The sequence below is a fragment of the Capra hircus genome, chromosome 12, assembly GCF_001704415.2.
Source record: "Capra hircus breed San Clemente chromosome 12, ASM170441v1, whole genome shotgun sequence".
NCBI classification, from domain to species: domain Eukaryota; kingdom Metazoa; phylum Chordata; class Mammalia; order Artiodactyla; family Bovidae; genus Capra; species Capra hircus.
Window position 1 is genome coordinate 8173620 of NC_030819.1, and position 17127 is coordinate 8190746.

The 17127-nt window shown below is 42.8% G+C and overlaps 1 protein-coding gene across 1 annotated transcript in view; it reads right to left on the reverse strand.

Annotated features, from left to right (window-relative positions):
* ITGBL1 (integrin subunit beta like 1) overlaps positions 1-17127 on the reverse strand; it is a 231411-nt gene that overhangs the window by 5937 nt on the left and 208347 nt on the right. Inside the window, exons 9-10 of the mRNA XM_018056382.1 lie at positions 6711-6857; positions 648-761 (exon numbers count right to left, since the gene is read on the reverse strand). Coding sequence (XP_017911871.1) covers positions 648-761; positions 6711-6857 — 261 coding nt within the window. The remainder of the gene's footprint in view (positions 1-647; positions 762-6710; positions 6858-17127) is intronic.

Genomic DNA, 17127 nt, shown 5'->3' on the forward strand with positions numbered 1-17127 from the left:
GGAATCAGAAGAGGAGCCTTGTTTCATAGGGGTGGACTGAAAGTGAAGGTCTTCACTGAAAGTGAAGCTTAATGACACGGAAGCTTTCATCTTTTACCTGCCACTGGAAATAAGGAGAGCAGATATATATGTCTCTTTTCCCTGTAACTTATTCAAGGGGATGTATTTTATTGACATAACTGATTATCAGGATTCAATAACTCGAGAAAGCAATAGCTATTACACTGCTAAGTTTTTTCATCGCTCCCATCCCCTCAACACACACCCCATTCATTGCAAACAACCAACACATCATCCAATGGTCTTTGGAAGAGGCACCTGGGACCTGTTTAAAGTAACATTCCATTGCCTACATCTGGCTCAAAGTAAAATGGTTGTCAAGACCATTGTTTTCTCTTTTCTGCATAAATAGGGGAGAGGGGTTACTTTGTGGAAGTTTCCCAACAGCCATGTAATTTGGCTTTATTCTTGTGTATTCCTCTGGATTTGGGAATCAATGCCCCTCCCCTCCTGTAGTGACTTTCAATGAACAGTAGGTCTTGATTGCAAGGACGCTCTCCTGCCCTGCCTTCTGCAGCAGGGCACTGCGAGTGTGGTCTCCACTGCCGACTATGACAAAGAACGATTAGGTTAGGTTGATACGGCACCTGTGCAAATGAGCCCATCATGTTTGTCGCAGTCCCTGTCATCACAGTCGCAGAATTCTCCTGAAATGTACCATTCTTCAGCAGAACAAAGGCACTTTCCACAGTGGCAGGAGCCTGAAATCAGAAAGGGCACTACTTGCCGTCATCACTTAACTAAAGGTTTCGGTTGAGAACAGAATATCATCAATGCAACGACAGTGGACGTCTAATAACCTATCAAAGGGGAAAGTTTATTGACTAGCCAGTCACTCAGAGGGGAGCCTGACTTACTGTAATTCATAAAGGTTATCCAGGAAAGGCTTCATTATGGATCTAGACAGTCGCAATTAGCCTTGAGCAAATGTTCCATGGCCTCGCCTGGTTGAAATGTCAATGAGGGCAGAATGTGGCTGATTCTTATGGATGGCCTTCCAAAAAGGTGTTCAAAAATAGATGTTCCTTTTTTTCTTTTTTCTTTCTGAATTCAATTGTGCCTTAAAGGTGCTGTGTTATTTTATTTTTTTTAGGAATTGAATAGCAAGTTCTATTAGGTAGGGATGCATTTTATAATGAAAGGAACTACTAAACTATCGTGCTTACAATTCTGGATTTTCGTTTACGCGATTTTCTTTAAATAGGGACATGCCTGCATATTGGGTAGCTCTTTAAAGTGCCAAAAATACACAGATAGTAACTCATGTATATTTGACATATCAGATCTCATTCTTAGAATTTGTTGCCATAATCAAGAAAGGCTCTAATCCACTCAAAATGTTGATCTTTTGAGGGTCTTGGTCAAACTACCTTTTGCGTTATTCATGTCTCCTCTTTTTAATTAATTATTTAATTAATGTTATTAATTAAAAACTTCCTCTTTGGTTATTAAGAACATTTTGGTTTGCCCAGAGATAATTTTATTAGTTACTTAAATATATTTAAAAGAAAAGAAAATGTATGAGTTAAATGGTGTCACAAAAGGAGGTTCTTTCAGTCTAAATGTTTTCACCTGATGGGCTATGAGACCCTCATGTGGCAAAATTTCAGCTACAAGAGTAAAGACAACTTTAAAATTTAAAGAAAACACTTAAGAAGGATTTACCCTTCCTTTTATTTCCTTGGATGGATTATTTTTTCCAAACGTGTTTTTCCTTTTACTAAAAGATGCTTATCACTAAATTGTTCTCGTCAAAAATCACCTTAAGAGATGGTGAAGTAAGTAGAAAAAAATATATTGGAAGATGAGCAGCAATCAATCATTAGTGCTTCTAGGAAACACAGTGCTTGAAAAATGAATTAAGAAACTGAGTGAGCCAAGTGGTTGAGAGAGAGGGATTTCCTAACATCACAGAATCCGGAAGGGATCCGTATAAACACATCTCATGCATTAAGCACTATGTGGTATTTCATATCATGGAAATGGCTATCTGTATTTTAGCTGCAAAAGTCCCCAAGAACCAAGTTAAATTTTCCACATTCCTTGTCATGCTCCTAAAGACGAAGGTAAGGGAGTAGTCAGAACCAGTTATAAGTTGAGAGCTAGGTCTACATTTGTGAAGTCTTGGCTTAACCATAGCATAATTTCATATAGTCTTGTCTTACTTTCCTGAGGGTCTCATTGATTTGCATTTCTTTGAGCAAATTTTAGACAACTTTCAGTTCTGATGAGTGACTGACAGCCTGGTGGTTGCTTAGGAACCAATGAGCAGGGCCCTCCTGGCTCAAGTCTGTGAAGGATCCTGGCTTCTTCTTGGTCTCATTCAGGTACGGTGTTACCTTATTTTAGAAATGTATTTGTCATATTTTTAAAAACTTTCTTTCAAATTTCTAGGCATGGAAGTGTTTATCATAAGCTCACTTAGTAAATGGTCAGCGATCTGAGTGCAAACAAAAACGACTTGGGGCATTTCATTAACTTTTCATGGTAACTGCTTCAGAAAATACCATTATTTCATTCTTTAATTCCATGATTATTGGAAGAATCTGGTTGTTTTCAGTTGTTTGTAAAATAATTATCCCCTTTACATTCCAAAATTATTTCTACAAAGCAGCAGAAGTAAATGACTTTCTATGTTCATGATATTCACAATTATGCCTAGGATATCTCTTTTTGTCACAACTCATGAAAAGATCTCACGTTTCATTTTTAAACTTACCCCCTAGCCCTGAAACTATTGTAATTACTGCTCTTGCTTCTGGAATGTTTAGCTTCAGGCTATAACAAAGTATTTTCCTAAAACTGGTGAAGCTCAGCTAGAGTTAATATGGTATCTTGGATGGACCGTTTGACAAGTAAACTCCAGTTCCAAAAGTCTACTAGAAGTGAAAAATGGGGATTGATTTTTGTATGTGAGATGAAAAAGTAGCTTTTCTCAGTCAGCGTTTTCCCCAGCTGCGTTGTTCTTTCTATTCGTGCCTCTCAGAGGTAGGAACTTTTTCTGCTTGTAAAATTAGGACTAGCATAGCGTGTAATACTAACACAGTGTTACCGGTATCAGGACCTCTTAGAGCCACGCCTTTGTTGTAGAGTGCTCTGACTTGTTTTTATCAGTAGTCAGGGCTCAAACTGCACATGTGTAGAAAAGGAAACACTTAGGCAAAGGATTCTCAGACAGACACAAACACAGACCACAGGACTGCCAAGAGGGGACCAGCTGTCCAGCTCCACCGGTCGGGCCCCACTCACACTCATGAGACCCAGTCCAGTCGAAGGAGGCAGCTGGCCCATCTTGGCAGGATCTCTGGGGCAGTAAGTTCGTAACCACATCACCTAACTCCTTTCTTGTCTGTCTTAGTGTAAGGACCCTAAAGAGTGCTCTGATCTTCCTTCTGTGCTGCTTGCTGGCTTCCATTCCTGAGCAATCAACCACCTTTTCTCATTTATCTTCAGAGCATCCTTAGGACATAAGAAAGGGAAAGAAATGAAATTCTTCTGCCTTCAAAGATGAGAAAATGGAAGTACATCAGTTAACCTAAGATTCCAATCTGATTCAGTCTACTCTTGGGTCTATCTGTGATGCTTCTCCCATGGGTGGGGGGAGGGGGACTTCCGTGCAGTTTCAAAAATGATTTGTGCACCCCATAGATTCTGCCCAGACAGCTGCTGAGTGAGGCAACCAGAACACAGAGCAAAGCGTGGCTTCTGAAACATGATTTTTCACCCTTTCTCTTTTCCAGGCCTGAAGAACAGGCTGGGTTGGGCCACGGATGAGGGCTGGGTGGTGGGGGTACAGCGGACTTAATCTGGATGACAAGTATCAATGTAAGAGTGTCAGGGGTCATTGAATGACACACAATTAAGAAGTGTCACACAACAGCATCGTTAAGGATATTAGAGGGCATGACCTATACCGAGGTGGAAGTTACAAGGCCAAGAAGGTTATTGTGTGTTCTTGGATCCAGAGGAATAAATCCCCTAACATCCTATGAATTGTATCACGCATCCATCAAAGGTAGCTAAGCTTAGGGGAGACCTGGCCCTGCGTTCATCTCCAGTTATTTACAAAAACCCATCGTGTGTCAGGGCAAGGCATCTCTGTTCGCTGCCCCACTGACAGAGTCGGACTTTCTTCTTCATCCATCAAGCCTGACAAAATGCTGCAACCCGACATCCCAGCAGGCAGACTTCACTACTGTCCTAACTCCTCCATCTGTTATGAAGGTCACAACAATGTATCTTGTTTTAAATTTTTCTATGGAGTGATTTATTGTCTTGGCTATCAATTTGTAAAGAAATAAAACGCTATTTCTTCATCGTCTCCTGAGGTGGCGGCTTTATTCGCAGCTCCAGGGAAGCCCATGTTGCAGGTTCGTTTTTCTGCTGGAAACACTCAGCTGGGTCTGGGATGCTAAACTGCTGTGCCCTGGGGATCTCAGGACACTCTGCTCACACCTGCCCTATCACAGGAGAAAGAAAAAGACTGATTTCCTTTGTGAAAGCCAGGGTGAGGGGTTTTCATGTACAAATTTGAGGGTAAAGTACGTGGCAAAATGCAAGTCCATGAGATGTATCCAGAAATAGATGGCCCCCGTTTAAATAACATAGAAGGGGGTGTCTCTTCTCAGCTACCATGTTGAAGCTCTTTAATCTGTTTCATGATTCTTTTCTTGTGGTTCTTGGGGTGCAGGTTCCTCCATGCTGACAAGGATAATATCTGCATCCCTGCTGTTCACTGAAAGAATACAATTCCATGATCTCATCTGTAACACTTTTTTTGCTCTACAATTCAGCAAGGATTCTTCCAGAACAGGAAGAAACAAAGGAGTCCACAGCCAACCACTGCCAACTAGACATGCCAGCCTCATCACTAACACTGACCTCAAAATGAACATCTTTGAGGCTATAAGAGGTCCTGATACTGGTCACACTTTTACATTCCTTCCAAGTTTAAAACTCTCTACCCATTGAAGGGTAAACAAATAGTTTAGACAAATATGCTTTCCACTCTTCACTGATACCTGCTGGATAGATTTCCACCACCCAAAGCAAACAATTTGAAAAGGCATTAACTAGAGAGATTTTCTCATGCTGTTTCATTTTAAGGAAATTCCTTTGGGCTAATGTTTAGTCAGTCTATTTTTTATACATATTTTCTACATTTATGATGCTTAAAAAATGAGTCTCTCTCTTCAGAATGTAATGACTCTAATCAGAATATTTATTCTACTTCTGAGGAAGTACTCCCTGGCTATTAGGCAATTCTCTTTCTTCACTGTGTCTTCTTCAGAAAGGTATTTACCTGCTAATCCTGTCCCAGGGTAGGTGTCTGAGGGTAAATGCAGCTTCAGCTTCAGCTCCACGTTGGGAAGTGGGGATCATCTGTTCTGAAAGGAGCCTAGTGAGCTGGGAAGCCCCCAGGCATCTAGTCCCATGCAGAGCAGCTCTTGAACCTTCAGTGAGAACACACACACTTCCAGAATTTCCAGGTGTTTTCCAGCCACTCAGTGCTTAATCGCTCCATCCTGTCTGACTCTGCGACATCATGGACCCACCAGGCTCCTCTGTCCATAGGATTCTTCAGGCAAGAATACTGGAGTGGGTTGCCATTCCCCCCTCCAGGGGATCTTCTGAATTCAGGGATCGAACCCAGGTCTCCTGAACTGCAGGCAAATTCTTTACAGTCTGAGCCAATAGCAAAGAGGAACGTGACAGCCTTTAAATGGGCCCATATGCACGGAGAGAGCAGGATTTTAAAGTCTCTTCGAAAATTTATACAAAAACATCAATATCAAGCTACCTAAAATTCAGGACTTCCCTGGCAGTCCAGTGCTTAGGGCTGGACGCTTTCAAATGTATGGGTTCAATTCCTTGTCAGGGAACTAAGATCTTACATGCCATGTGTGGCCAAAAACAATAAAAATTAAAAATAATCAATTAAAAAAAACCCTCACTTTGCAAAAAAAAATATCTAAAACTCAGTCTATTAATTAGTATTCTTTCTCTACTCAGAAAAAACAAAAGTGCCCTTTGGGGGTGGGGGAGGGGCACTGGGTGGGGTTGCTTTTCTTCTTGAGTTCATTTGTGGTAAATGTTTGATTGGGTTATTTGTTTCTATTCCATCAACTTGAAGACTGTAACCACTTTGAAGGCTTCATTTTTTTTTTTTTTGATATTAGGTTACACATGTCTAGTTGGCACTAGTGGTAAAGAACCCATCTGCCAATGCAAGAGACACAGGAGACGTGGGATTGATCCCTGGGTTGGGAAGATCCCCTGGAGGGGGGCATAGCAACGCACTCCAGTATTCTTGCCCGGACAATCCCCTGGACAGAGGAGCCTGGCAGGCTACAGTCCATAGGTTTGCGAAGAGTTGGACACGACTGAAGCCACTTAGCACACACATGTTTCTATCGCTAATTCATTTACAACTAAAGAAAGCAGCATACAGGTAAATTTGAGACTTTCCTTCTGATAAAACTTTCCATGATCCTGTGAATGGGAGAAATTCAAGCTCAAAGTCTGGTCGGAGCAGAGGACAGCATGGTTTCCATTCAGCCCGGAGAAGCCGGTTGTACGGACCGTACTGCTGTACAATACAAACCACACGTAAGAACAGGGAACCCGTCCAAGCTCCAGCAGATACTCACCCTTTCCCGAGCACAATATGCCATCTGCCGATTCACACAGACTATTGCTCTGTTCCTCTGTCAGGTTACACTTCCTCGGATGCTGGCAGAGCGTCCCGAACCATCCTTTCTCACAAACACAGCGACCGCAGGAACATGCCCCATGGCCTGCGAGGCAGTCATGGGGTGGGGAGAGAGGAGGAGACGGGTACACAGGCAGTGAGTCACACTCTTTAAAGGAGACATATGTAAACCAGGGAAATCTCGCCTCCTATCGAGCAAACACACTCTCCTTAGCCACAGTAGATCTGGTGTGTGAGTGTTTAAGAGAACTTCACACCCGAGTTCTAGCTGAACACAGTCCTCTTGAATGTCGCATCAGAGACGGGCCTCCGGAGAGAAAGAAAGCTTGGAACAAATTAAAATGGAAGGTGGCCATCCTTTCTGGATACACAATAGGGCCCGTTTGCATCGTCACCAGGATGGAGTCCCCCGGCTTGTCCTCACTGTGCACACCCTGACACCCAGACTGATCCACTGCCTGCCCACATTTCCTGATCCCTCTCTTACTTCCAAATAAAAACCAAAGGTTAACTTCCATACAAATGGCATCCAGTATTATATGCCTCTCTCCCCGTGCCCCTCTGTTAGCTAATAACAACAGATGTAAGTGTAAGTAATGGTGTCTCCCTATTATTGAGTAGAACTTAAAAACAGCACCAGGCTTAGACTCATTTTTTTTCCCCTTTTGTTTGTGTCACTGGTTCCTGGTTCGGGGATGTTTATCTGTGGTGTAGATGCAACAAGATATCTGTGACAGTTGCATATACGTCGGGCCAATTGCTGGCCACCAACACCCCATGTGATTGCATCATCTTCCATGTTCATTTCTCTTTTTTCCAATCAATGACTCTCAATTCATTTTACCTCTATGTGCATTATCTGATGGCCAGATCTCTCCAAAGAAACAAACAAAACAGCTATTTGTTTGGCAAATTCTTCCTAATGATTATATACAGAGCATTTCTCTAGCACCAGGGAATGCAAAATCAAATGTGAAAATGCAAAAAAAAAAAATTCAAATGAAAAATCATGGTGACCTCTGCCCTACATTCCAGGGACATATCAAATCATCATCCAAACTGGTCAGGCCCTCTGATCTCTTGAGACCATTCTGCCTTGACCATTTGCTCTGGCAGGATCTTCAAGAGTAAACATATTCCATCTGTCTCCTCCTACACTCAGGTCTGCCCAAAGAGGTGGTGGCCAATATTTAATTGCTTGCAATTCATTATTAAGACTTATAGAACCTAACTACCCATGAATGCAGGTGATGGCTCCCCATAACACATGACCATCTGGAAGTGAATCAAAAGCAACTGGGAGGAAAATTTAAGAGACACCTAGATTAACAGGCCTATTTCTTGACTATATGCTAATTTATTGAATTGCATCTCACCATAGCCCATTGAATCAAGCATTATCACCATTTTATAGTCAAGAACCTAAGGCTTAGAGAGATTAAATAGTTCAGTTCAGTTCACTCACTCAGTCATGTCCAACTTTTTGCAACCCCATGGACTGCAACATGCCAAGCCTCCCTGTCCATCACCAACTGCTAGAGTTTACTCAAACTCATGTCCATTGAGTCGATGATGCCATCCAGCCATCTCATCCTCTGTCATCCCCTTCTCCTTCTGCCTTCAATCTTTCCCAGCATTTGGGAAGGGTCTTTTGAAAAGGGTCTGTTCAAATGAGTCAGCTCTTTGTATCAGGTGGCCAAAGTATCGGAGTTTCAGCTTCAACATCAGTCCTTCCAATGAACACCCAGGATTGATCTCCTTTAGGATGGACTGGTTGGATCTCTTGCAGTCCAAGGGACTCTCAAGAGTCTTCTCCAACACCACAATTCAAAAGCATCAATTCTTCAGCGCTCAGCTTTCTTTATAGTCCAACTCTCGTATCCATACATGATTAAATAATTCTGCCTCAAATCACAAAACCATACAAGATTAGAACCTGACTCCAGTTTTCCCTAATTTCAGTGTTTCCTCATTTTCCACATGTCACAATGCCTATACCTTTCATTATGGAAAATAAACCACGACTACTAGACTTCCCTGGTGGTCCAGGGGTTAAGAATCTGCCTGCCAATGCAGGGGACATGGGTTCTATCCCTGATCCGGGAAGATTCGACATGCGCCTAAGGCTGAGCACTGCAACTACTAAGCCTGTGCTCGAGAGTCCAAGCTCAGCAACAAGAGGAGTCAGCACAGAGAGAAGCTGGTACAGTCTAACCCGAGCCTAGCCCCGACTGGTCACAACTAGAGAAAGCCTGAGCAGCAACAAAGACCCAGCATAGCCACTAAGGAAATAAAGATTAAAAAAAAAATAGAGTGTAACTCTTAAAAAGCCAACAGACAATGACTATCAATTTGAGACATGTAATCCCTGTCTTTTTAAATAGCTGCATAGTGTAAGGGATGCATTTGACACTCATGGGTACTTTCCTTTTAAAAAGTCTCTCCTGAGTTGGTTTTCATGACATTGAACTTGCCTTATCCTTTCAACTCCTCCTTTGTCTATTTATTCCTCTACTTTTTGCCTGACCGGATCAGTGTAGGAATCCCCTGACTGTCCAGCCTTAATCATCTTCTTTCGTCTATCATCTCTCTCTTGAAAAATTCATCAAATCATAGGACTTTAGCTAACCACAGTGATCCAGCCCTTAAATCTCTCCTAAGTTCCGTGCTTGTGATTTCATACATTATGTTCTACTAGCATCCAAAAGCTACCTGGAGCCCTGTATACATAATTTTCTTTCTAAGAGCTACTTTTCTGTGTAGCCCACCCCTTCAAGCAGCCCAGCTCTTCTTCTGGTCAACCAGTTCAAAATGTTTTGGATCATATTTCAATCTCTCTCACTCTCCTCATCTAAGAAGCTGCCAGGTTCTGTTGAAACAACTCCCGAAATCTGCACTCCTATCACTATCAGAGGGCTTCCCAGGGGGCACTTGTGGTAAAGAACCCGTCTGCCAATGCAGGTGACGTAAGAGATGCAGGTTCGATCCCTGGGTCAGGAAGATCCCCTGGAGGAGGGCAGGACAACCCACTCTGGTACTCTTGCCTGGAGAATCCCCATGGACAGAGGAGCCTGGCGGGCTATAGTCCCTACGGGTGCAAAGAGACGGATATGACTGAGCAACTTAGCAGGTACACGCATCACCATCAGAAACCTTCGAGAAACCTTCGATCATGTCTTTCTCCAGTGTTCTGGCTCATGACATAGCTTTGAGATCGGGGAATATGTGACTCCCTAATGCTAATTGGAAGAAGTTCACCCACTCTAACCTTCTGTGTCTTAGGTTCCTAAAATAGAGCCCCAGCTGCTTCTCCAACCTTACTTCCTGTCCCCTCCATACACTTCCTGATCCACTCATCCTTCCCTATGTAGCTCTGGGGTTTTCCTGACTTTATGACTTTGCTGAAACAGGAATCTACTCTATGCAACCAGATCCTGCTGAATTTTCAAAGCACAGGGGCAATGACTGCCTCTGGAAGATTTTTCTAATATCCCCAAGTGAAATTCATCTTCTCCTCTGAATTTCTACACCAACTTATTTTTCAGCTTTATGGTGTAACTTTTTTTCTTCCACCTTGCGATATGCAGTTATGTATCAGATAAACCTGTTACCTGACAGAACTCTTTGACAGTAGGAATCACTTCTGATAAATCATTGTAGTCTTCAGAGTACCAAGTACTCTGCCTTATACACAGGGGATCCTCCAAAAACACTTGTGGAGTGAGGTTTTTTCCTACAAAATTCTCTTATCTTTTTCCCACAAATTCCAACTGACAATCATAAACTGAATCCAGGACATGTTTGCAGGTCATCTGGTTAATAACTGGTGGTTCAAAGTCAACAGACAGCTCTTAGATGGCTCTGTTTTATCCACGTCCTGTAGAGTGGAATGAAGTTAGCAAATCTGCGCAAGAGTTACATACTCAAGTAACAGTTATGGAACCAATTCCATCTTGATTTCCCCAATAAAACAAAAGTCTACTTAAAGTGAAGTCTACTTTAGAAGTTCAGAACAAGTTATCCACCTTTAATGTGTATGTATGTGAAAGCTGCTCAGTTGTGTCTGATTCCTTGTGACCCCATGGACTGTAGCCTGCCAGGCTCCTCCATCCATGGGATTCTCCAGGCCAGAATAGTGGAGTGGGTTACCATTTCCTTCTCCAGGGGAATCTTCCCGACCCAGGGATGGAACCCGGGTCTTTCGAATTGCAGGCAGACTCTTTATGATCTGAGCCACCAGGGAAGCACCTTTGGAGGCAGATAATGTGTGGTGAGAAGAAGGAGGAGGAGGAGGAGGAGGACGAGAAAGAGCTTTTAGTACCAATCTCATGAAGTGATGGACTTTTCAAATGTTTATGTTTCTTACTAACTCTGGGCTAGTAAGCATTACCATCATTTGACATAAATTGAATAATTTAATCTCTATGGCAGAGAAAGACACTCTGCTTTTGATTTAGGATATCATTGAGAATGAATAAATGGTTGCTCACCACAAGTAATTTAATATATAATTTACATGCAAGGAAATAGGAGATCGTTTTTCATTTATTAGCTTATTTATCATACCCTTCCATATAGTCAGGTTGGCATCTTGCCCAGACAATGGTCAAAATGCATTGGGATTTAAAAGTGAAAGTCGCTCAGTCATGTCCGACTCTTTGTGATCCCATGGACTATACAGTCCATGGAATTCTCCAGGCCAGAATACTGGAATGGGTAGCCTTTCCCTTCTCCAAAGGATCTTCCCCTCCCAGGGATCAAACCCAGATCTCCCACATTGCGGGCGGATTCTTTACCAACTGAGCTACAAGGGAAGCCCAACAGTATTTAAACGTTTTGCCATTTACATGACTTCTCTTCACTCAAAAAAAAATTAAAGCTTTTAATACTATCTTCTTTATAAACTAATAATTTAGGCATCCATTCAAAAACTTTTTTATTATGCACCAGGTATTATATCAGCTCCACTCTTAAGGGCTTCCAGTCTACTGGGAAGAAAACAAATAACAACGTGGGAACAAATACACTTGAGCTAGGAAGCATTAAAGAGGGTGGTGGCATATTTGGCAGAGAGAGCATTATTAACTGGAGGAATCAGCTCTCCGACACCCATGGGCTGAGAAGGAGCTAGACAGTCAATGTTCTGGAAAAATGAAAATTCTCAGAATAAGAAAGAGCTGGCATATTATAGGCAGTGGGGGGAAAAAAGTCAGTGTATTTGAAGAATAATGAGGAAGAAAAAATAGAAAAAAAAACCAATAAAGTTGGAGAAATATTTAGGAATCAGAACATAGCAAATTATTCATCCTTGGTAAGGCATTTAGATTTCATTCTAAGAGGAAGAGGAAATCATAGACAGGTGTTATGCAAGAGGGTGATGTGTTGTAATTTACAGTTTGCAAATACATTTTGGCAACTGGGTGGGAAAGATTCTGGTGTGTTGGGAAGCAGTGAGGATGGGGAAAGTGAGAGGGTGTTGCAGAGCCCAGGCGAAGGGTGATGTAGGCTTCAACAAGGCTGGTGCCAATGCCGACAGGGAGAGCTGGCTGAGATCTCCTTTGGTGGGGGTGCCTATGGTACTTGCTGGACTGTATGTGGCAGGTGAGGGAAAGCAAGGCTGAGTTTTCTAACAATGCAGCCTAATAGACAATGGAACTGCAGGAGGGAGAGCTGAGAGCAGAACATCAGCTCCATTTTGAACCTTGTGTGTCTGAGATGCTCTTAAGACAACCAAGGAGAGGCCAAGAAGCAGCTGACACAGACCTGGCATTTGACAGGTTGGCGCTAGGGCTGTCCATGCTGGAGTCTCCCAAAGGAGATGGCATTTAAAGCTTTGGAAGTCAATGAGCCCACTTAGGAAGAAGTAAATCTTGAGAAAATCTGATATTTATGGTAGGGTAGAAGGTGGAAGCCAGACAAGTAGGATTATCCAGGAAAGAAGGAGAAAAATATGATGATTATGTTGTCTTGTAAAATAACAAGGAGAATATTTCATAAAGGAGACCTACTGAGTGGAATAATACTGAAAGTCAGAGTTTAAAAAAAAAAAAAAAAGATGATAAAAACCACCAGAGTAGTTTCAGTCAACTTTTGCCAGATCTGCCCTATTCTGTTGACTCAGGCCAATGAAACACCCAGGCGTGGCAGAACTGGGAGAATAATCTATTCACATTCAGGGAGAATGGCATCTCTCCTTGGGGGTAGAATTCACAGTGCTGTTATCTTTGACGTGTACATGTTTGCTCAGTTGCTCAGTCATGTCTGACTCTTTGCAACCCCAGGCACTGCAGCCCACCAGGTTCCTCTGTTCATGGGATTTCCCAGGCAAGAATACCATAGTGTGTACCTTTTCCTACTCCAGGGGTTCTCCTGACCCAGGGATTGAACCTGTATCTCCTGTACTGGCAGGTGGGTTCTTTAACCACTGAGGCACCAGGAAAGCCCTATCTATGTAATAAGAATGTAACAGATCATTCTAGAACCTGTAGGGAGAACCAGCCTAATGAAACATTTGAAGTCTACTAAATCTGCCTTCGGCTGCGGGCGGCTGTGACGGTGCACAGAGCGTGGCTGAGAGGAGCTTCCCCACGTCCAAGGTCAAGGGAAGAAGCCTGGAGGACCCCATGCCCGAGGGGTGGCGGCCAAGTGGAGTTACCCCACGTCCAAGGAGCTGTGGCTGCGCGGGCGCAGGAGGGCCTAGAGGTGGTGGTGAAGAGATACCCTTCATCCAAGGTAAGGAGCAGCAGCTGCACTTTGCTGGAGCAGCCGTGAAGAGATACCCCACGTCTAAGGTAAGAGAAACCCAAGTAAGACGGTAGGCATTGCAAGAGGGCATCAGAGGGCAGACGCACTGAAACCATAATCATAGAAAACTAGTCAATCTAATCACATGGACCACACCCTTGTCTAACTCAATGAAACTAACCCCTGCCCAGTGGGGCCACCCAAATGGGCAGGTCATGGTGGAGAGGTCTGACAGAATGTGGTCCACTGGAGAAGGGAATGGCAAGGCACCTCAGTATTCTTGCCTTGAGAACCCCATGAACAGTATGAAAAGGCAAAATGATAGGATACTGAAAGAGGAACTCCCCAGATCAGTACGTGCCCAATATGCTACTGGAGATCAGTGGAGAAATAACTCTAGAAAGAATGAAGGGATGGAGCCAAAGCAAAAACAATAACCAGCTGTGGATGTGACTGGTGATAGAAGTCCGATGCTGTAAAGAGCAATATTGCATAGGAACCTGGAACGTCAGGTCCATGAATCAAGGCAAATTGGAGGTGGTCAGACAAGAGATGGCAAGAGTGAACGTGGACATTCTAGGAATCAGCAAACTAAAATGGACTGGAATGGGTGAATTTAACTCAGATGAACATTATATCTACTACTGCGGTCAGGAATCCCTCAGAAGAAATGGAGTAGCCATCATGGTCAACAAGAGTCCAAAATGCAGTACTTGGATGCAATCTCAAAAATGACAGCATGATCTCTGTTCGTTTCCAAAGCAAACCATTCAATATCTCAGTTATCCAAGTCTATGCCCCAACCAGTAACACTGAAGAAGCTGAAGTTGAACAGTTGTATGAAGACCTACAAGACTTTTTAGAACTAATACCCAAAAAAGATGTCCTTTTCATTATAGGGGACTGGAATGCAAAAGTAGGAAGTCAAGAAACACCTGGAGTAACAGGCAAATTTGGCCTTGGAATATGGAATGAAGCAGGGCAAAGACTAATAGAGTTTTGCCAAGAAAATGCACTGGTCATAGCAAACACCCTCTTCCAACAACACAAGAGAAGACTCTACACATGGACATCACCAGATGGTCAACACTGAAATCAGATTGATTATATTCTTTGCAGCCAAAGATGGACAAGCTCTATACAGTCAACAAAAACAAGACCAGGAGCTGACTGTGGCTCAGATCATGAACTCCTTATTACCAAATTCAGACTCAAATTGAAGAAAGTAGGGAAAACCGCTAGACCATTCAGGTATGACCTAAATCAAATCCCTTATGATTATACAGTGGAAGTGAGAAATAGATTTAAGGGCCTAGATATGATAGATAGAGTGCCTGATGAACTATGGAATGAGGTTCATGACATTATACAGGAGACAGGGATCAAGACCATCCCCATGGAAAAGAAATGCAAAAAACAAAATGGCTGTCTGGGGAGTCCTTATAAATAGCTGTGAAAAGAAGAGAAGCAAAAAGCAAAGGAGAAAAGGAAAGATATAAGCATCTGAATGCAGAGTTCCAAAGAATAACAAGAAAAGATAAGAAAGCCTTCTTCAGTGATCAATGCAAAGAAATAGAGGAAAACAACAGAATGGGAAAGACTAGCGATCTCTTCAAGAAAATTAGAGATACCAAGGGAATATTTCATGCAAAGATGGGCTCGATAAAGGACAGAAATGGTATGGACCTAACAAAAGCAGAAGATATTAAGAAGAGCTGGCAGGAATACACAGAAAAACTGTACAAAAAAAGATCTTCACGACCAAGATAATCATGATGGTGTGATCATTCACCTAGAGCCAGACATCCTGGAATGTGAAGTCAAGTGGGCCTTAGAAAGCATCACTACAAACAAAGTTAGTGGAGGTGATGGAATTCCAGTTGAGCTGTTTCAAATCCTGAAAGATGATGCTGTGAAAGTGCTGCACTCAATATGCCAACAAATTTGGAAAACTCAGCAGTGGCCACAGGACTGGAAAAGATCAGTTTTCATTCCAATCCCAAAGAAAGGCAATGCCAAAGAATGCTCAAACTACCGCACAACTGCACTCATCTCACATTTTGAGTAACACTCAAAATTCTCCAAGCCAGGCTTCAGCAATACGTGAACCGTGAACTTCCTGATGTTCAAACTGGTTTTAGAAAAGGCAGAGGAACCAGAGACCAAATTGCCAACATCCGCTGGATCGTGAAAAAAGCAAGAGAGTTCAGAAAAACATCTATTTCTGCTTTCTTGACTATGCCAAAGCCTTTGACGGTGTGGATCACAAGAAACTGTGGAAAATTCTGAAAGAGATGAGAATACCAGACCACCTGACCTGCCTCTTGAGAAACCTGTATGCAGGTCAGGAAGCAACAGTTAGAACTGGACATGGAATAACAGACTGGTTCCAAATAGGAAAAGGAGTACGTCAAGGCTGTATATTGTCACCCTGCTTATTTAACTTCTATCATGAGAAATGCTGGACTGGAAGAAACACAAGCTGGAATCAAGATTGCTGGGAGAAATATCAATAACCTCAGATATGCAGATGACACCACCCTTATGGCAGAAAATGAAGAGGAACTAAAAAGCCTCTTGATGAAAGTGAAAGAGGAGAGTGAAAAAGTTGGCCTAAAGCTCAACATTCAGCAAACTAAGATCATGACATCTGGTCCCATCACTTCATGGGAAATAGATGGGGAAACAGTGGAAACAGTGTAAGAGTTTATTTTGGGGGGCTCCAAAATCACTGCAGATGGTGATTGCAGTCATGAAATTAAAAGCCACTTACTCCTTGGAAGGAAAGTTATGACCAACCTAGACAGCATATTGAAAAGCAGAGACATTACTTTGCCAACAAAGGTCCATCTAGTCAAGGCTATGGTTTTTCCAGTGGTCGTGTATGGATGTGAGAGTTGGACTGTGAAGAAAGCTCAGCACTGAAGAATTGATGCTTTTGAACTGTAGTGTTGGAGAAGACTCTTGAGAGTCCCTTGGACTGCAAGGAGATCCAACCAGTCCATTCTGAAGATCAGCCCTGGGTGTTCTTTGGAAGGAATGATGCTAAAGCTGAAACTCCAGTACTTTGGCCACCTCATGTGAAGAGTTGACTCATTGGAAAAGACTCTGATGCTGGGAGGGATTGGGGCCAGGAGGAGAAGGGGACGACCGAGGATGAGATGGCTGGATGGCATCACGGGCTCGATGGATGTGAGTCTGAGTGAACTCTGGGAGTTGGTGATGGACAGGGAGGCCAGGCATGCTGCGACTCATGGGGTCTCAAAGAGTCAGACACGACTGAGCAACTGAACTGAACTGAATTGAACTGAAATCTGCCTTCACTTGGCTTCCCAAGTCTTCATACAGGTAAGCAATTTTCCATTTGATTTTCATTTCCAAGGCCATTCATCCTCTCCTGGCATCTGGCCACCCTCCGCCACCCCACAACCATGATTTTTCTTTCTATTCTCTTTCCTTCCCCTACACCAAAATATTCACCAAGAATGCTGTGGATGTGTGTGGTCCAATGTAGTGATCACTAATCAGCGTGACTATTTATTAAAGTTCAGTGAAATTTACAATTCAGTTTCTTAGCCACGCTAGTCACATTTCAAGTGTTTAACAGCCAC